The sequence below is a fragment of the Bos indicus genome, chromosome 4, assembly GCF_029378745.1.
Source record: "Bos indicus isolate NIAB-ARS_2022 breed Sahiwal x Tharparkar chromosome 4, NIAB-ARS_B.indTharparkar_mat_pri_1.0, whole genome shotgun sequence".
Taxonomy (NCBI): domain Eukaryota; kingdom Metazoa; phylum Chordata; class Mammalia; order Artiodactyla; family Bovidae; genus Bos; species Bos indicus.
Genome location: NC_091763.1, coordinates 107,640,979 through 107,645,399, shown reverse-complemented (window position 1 = coordinate 107,645,399; position 4,421 = coordinate 107,640,979). Strand labels below are relative to the sequence as shown.

General features: G+C 45.3%; 1 protein-coding gene across 1 annotated transcript; it reads right to left on the bottom strand.

Annotated features, from left to right (window-relative positions):
• Nucleotides 1-294: 294 nt before the first annotated feature.
• Nucleotides 295-1,227, bottom strand: LOC109558147 (olfactory receptor 2A5). Its single transcript, XM_019959604.2, has one exon. It carries the CDS (start codon nucleotides 1,225-1,227, stop codon nucleotides 295-297), a length of 933 nt encoding a protein of 310 aa, XP_019815163.2.
• Between the last annotated feature and the right edge of the window lie 3,194 nt (nucleotides 1,228-4,421).

Genomic DNA, 4,421 nt, shown 5'->3' with positions numbered 1-4,421 from the left:
AAAGAAAAGAAACTAGACCTCAGTGTTGGGAACTGGCCCTGAGAATTGATGGCTCTCTGCCATGCATTCACCTCCTCATGATTCTTCTCTCATGGCCTGTATTCTCCGTGACCTTCTGCTCATGTTTGTGGTCTGCACAGAACTCCATGTTTAGGAGTTAGGAACAGCACCTGATCAATATAAATTCTTAATGCCAGAGATTTAAGACACGAGATTTTAAGGCATGTACAGTGCCATTCTCCCAGATCTCGCAGAGAACAAACCTCCCACCCTCAGGACTCTCCCTGGCATCCCTCACATTAGCCTGTCCTTCCACAACACTCTCCTAAAGGCACCTTTGACCTCTTTGTTCCTCAGGCTGTAGATCAGCGGGTTCAGCATGGGGTTGAAAAGACTGTAAAACAGGGAAAGGATCTTCTGCTGCTCCTCAGGGTGGCGAGACTTGGGGGCCATGTACATGACGATGGCACTGCCAAAGAAGAGCCCGACCACGCAGAGGTGGGAGGAGCAGGTGGAGAAGGCCTTCCTGCGGCCCTCAGCGGACTGGATCCTCAGGATGGCGGCCAGGATGCGTGCATAGGAGCCCAGCACCAGGCAGAGGGGCCCGACTAAGACAAACACAGAAGCAGCAAAAATGACAACTTGGTTGAGCTTAGTGTCAGCACAGGCCAGCTTGAGGACAGACAGGATTTCACAGAAGAAGTGGTTGATTTCATGAGGCCCACAGAAGGGCAGCCTTAGGATGAGACCCACATGGACCAGGGCCAGGAGGGAGCCACATGTCCAGGAAGCAACAGCTTGAACAGTGCACACTCTCCAGCTCATGATGACAGAGTAACGAAGAGGGTGGCAGATGGCCACGTACCGATCATGGGACATCACCACCAAGATGAGACACTCAGTGTGTGCAAAAGCCATGTACAAAAAGGTCTGCATTATGCATGGGACAAAGGAGATAGTATTTTTCTTGTTCAGAAGGTTCACCAGCATCTTCGGGACATTGTTTGATGCATATGAAATATCGACGATGGCCAGGTGTGAGAGGAAGAAGTACATGGGGGTGTGCAGTCTGGGGTCCAGTGAGATAAGCCCCAGGATGACCCCATTCCCCAGCAGGGTGAGGACATAGAACAGAGAGAAGAGCCCAAAGAGGAGTATCTGCATGCTTGGGCTGAGCGGAAATCCCAGGAGAATGAATTCTGTGACCCATGTCTGATTTTCTGTCATGCCCTGGTGACAGTGCCTGTGCTGATCACAGCTGCTGCAGTGCCTGTGGGCTGAGAAACAAAGGCGGGTCTGGATTAGCCATTAACAGAAAGAGGGAAGTTGTGGTGTGCACTGTGTTCTGACTCAGCTAACAATCATTTTCAGATTCATCATGTCAAGTCTTTTAATCCACAGTAAAGCAGAAAGGCTCCCATAAATAGGATCAGTGAACACAGGGTGTCATGCATTATTTCCATTTCTACAGAATTTTATGTAACTCTGATTGCAAAGTTTATACTCATACAGTCAAGATGGCAGCCACAGAATAAATTGTTCTCCATAATGACTAATCGTTTTACTTTTTAAGAAAGGCGCATAGTTATACTCTCATTTTGCTTTCTTATTTCTTCAGTTCTTAAATTTTGCTCATACTTTATCATTTGATTTGCTCTTATTTTAAAGCTTGTGCAGAGTACATTGCACACAGCAGTTGCTCAATAAATGATCATGAAGTAAATACACCAATAAAACAGGGGATGAGATGTACAAATGCAACTTCAAGAAGGTATATTTCCTTCTGTGTCCACTAGGTTTAAAGCTTTAGCAAATGAAATTGACACCAAGTTTTTTCTTCCTGATACTATGCAGGAAAATCTAGCTTTTTCCATGCTGGGCACGAGCAGAGTGCCATCACTGATCTGGTCAGCATTCACAGAAGTTGTTTATGATCTCTGATCAGGGCAAGGATCTCTATTATATTCATACTCCTGTCCTATACCACCTTCTTGCAGGGCTGCTTCCCTGGTTCTAGAGAGATGTTATTTCTGGGCCCTTTGCAGTTGTACAGTGCATTTGTTGAATGGATGAATGGATGGATGGTAAAGGATGGATAAAAGGCATTACTTTAGGAATAACATCCAGAGCATATTCTGGAATTTAATCAAGTCTTTTGACTCTCCTTTAATTTTTTGGCTACCACTCCACCAACCTTATGGCCACCCATGGTTAACAAGGTGAGAAGTGTGACAGAAAGGGAGAACCTGAAATGTCCCATAGAAGTATACACCTATTACCTGACAGTTCATGATATACGTGATCATTCTCAATGAGCAGCTTATGACCCAGCTTTGCAAATCCCAAGGCTGTTTTAAGCCCAGAAATCTGCCTGCCCATAAGCTGGCCCGAATTTCCCATTCAGTGTGCCGATTTCTGGAGTCCTTCCCTTCTCCAGATCCCAGCTTCTCTAAATGATCACACTTGGCCAAAAGCCCTTTACTCACTGTGGCACTGGTCTTAACCCAGAGATAGGTTTATATGTACAGGAAACAGCACAGAGGCCAGGAGAGATTTTGAAGATCCAAGCTGAGGCTCTGGCTCCCCTCAGCTGCCTCTGAATGAGGGGGTCTGCAGCTGCAGGAACTATCCCCGCTTTCTTCACACAGGCGGATGCAGGGACTGGATCCCTGCTCACTAGGAGCACCAGCAGTAGAGGCTTTATGCTCATCTCTGCCCAAATCCTCCCAGATTGTCCCCTGAGTGTCCCTGAGGGGGAGGGGACTAGGACATACAAAACACAGATGCCATCTCTAGCAGGGGAACAAAAATTACTTAACTTTTTGTCTCCATTCCTCTGGACTCTGGGGATGGATGTTCAGGAAAAAAGAAGCTGGCAGGTGATAACTTAATACCCAGATGAATTCATGCACATCAAAGTCATGAAGTAGTAAGAACAAACAAACTCCCGGGGTCATGTTGTAAATTACACTCCCCAGGTACTTCGATGGTGGTGTGTTCCTGGATCTCAGGCTTACCCCAGATGGATTTAGTGGAGCTGGGAGGAAGCAGAACATCATTCTTAATGAGAAATTGACTTGAAATTGGCAGTAATTTCTTTCCCCTTTCCTCCTAAGACAACTCTAAGTCAGTGTTAATAGATAAGAACACTTCTACCAACCTTCCTGCACTGTGCTGAGAAAGATGCTGAGTCTTCTACAGGTTGTACCTGAAATGTGAGATGTTAGGAGAAAGGAAGGAAAGAAAGCAGAGTATAGCTAGTGTTGAAGAGGCATCTGGTAGAAGGGCAACAAATGTCTAATTCATATCCTTCAGTTCAGTTCAGTCGCTCAGTCGTGTCCGACTCTTTGCGACCCCATGAATCACAGCATGCCAGGCCTCCCTGTCCATCACCAACTCCCGGAGTTCACTCAGACTCACGTCCATCGAGTCGGTGATGCCATCCAGCCATCTCATCCTCTGTCGTCCCCTTTTCCTCCTGCCCCCAATCCCTCCCAGCATCAGAGTCTTTTCCAATGAGTCAATTCTTCGCATGAGGTGGCCAAAGTATTGGAGTTTCAGCTTTAGCATCAGTCCTTCCAATGAACACCCAGGACTGATCTCCTTTAGAATAGACTAGTTGGATCTCCTTGCAGTCCAAGGGACTCTTAAGAGTCTTCTCCAACACCACAGTTCAAAAGAATCAATTCTTCGGCGCTCAGCCTTCTTCACAGTCCAACTCTCACATGCATACATGACCACTGGAAAAACCATAGCCTTGACTAGACAGACCTTTGTTGGCAAAGTAATGTCTCTGCTTTTCAATATGCTATTTAGGTTGGTCATAACTTTTCTTCCAAGGAGTAAGCGTCTTTTAATTCCATGGCTGCAGTCACCATCTACAGTGATTTTGGAGCCCCAAAAAATAAAGTCTGACACTGTTTCCACTGTTTCCCCATCTATTTGCCATGCTATTTGTGCTATTTGTGATGGGACCAGATGCCATGATCTTCATTTTCTGAACGTTGAGCTTTAAGCCAACTTTTTGACTCTCCACTTTCACTTTCATCAGGAGGCTTTTTAGTTCCTCTTCACTTTCTGCCATAAGGGTGGTATCATCTGCATATCTGAGGTTATTGGTATTTCTCCCGGCAATCTTGATTCCAGCTTGTGCTTCTTCCAGCCCAGTGTTTCTCATGATGTACTCTGCATATAAGTTAAATAAGCAGGGATACACTCAAAAGTTCAGTGAACCTTGTGATATAATGATGCCTTGGACTGAGGTGTTGTCTTTATAGTCACATAGTAAAACAGTAGAGGGTTTCTTGAAAATTCTTCTTATTGTCTCTCTTATGTGTGTCATGCCTTCATATATATGTGTGTATGTTTGTATGTGTGTCTGTATGAGTGTGAATATTTATATATACATTTATTTATTGGGC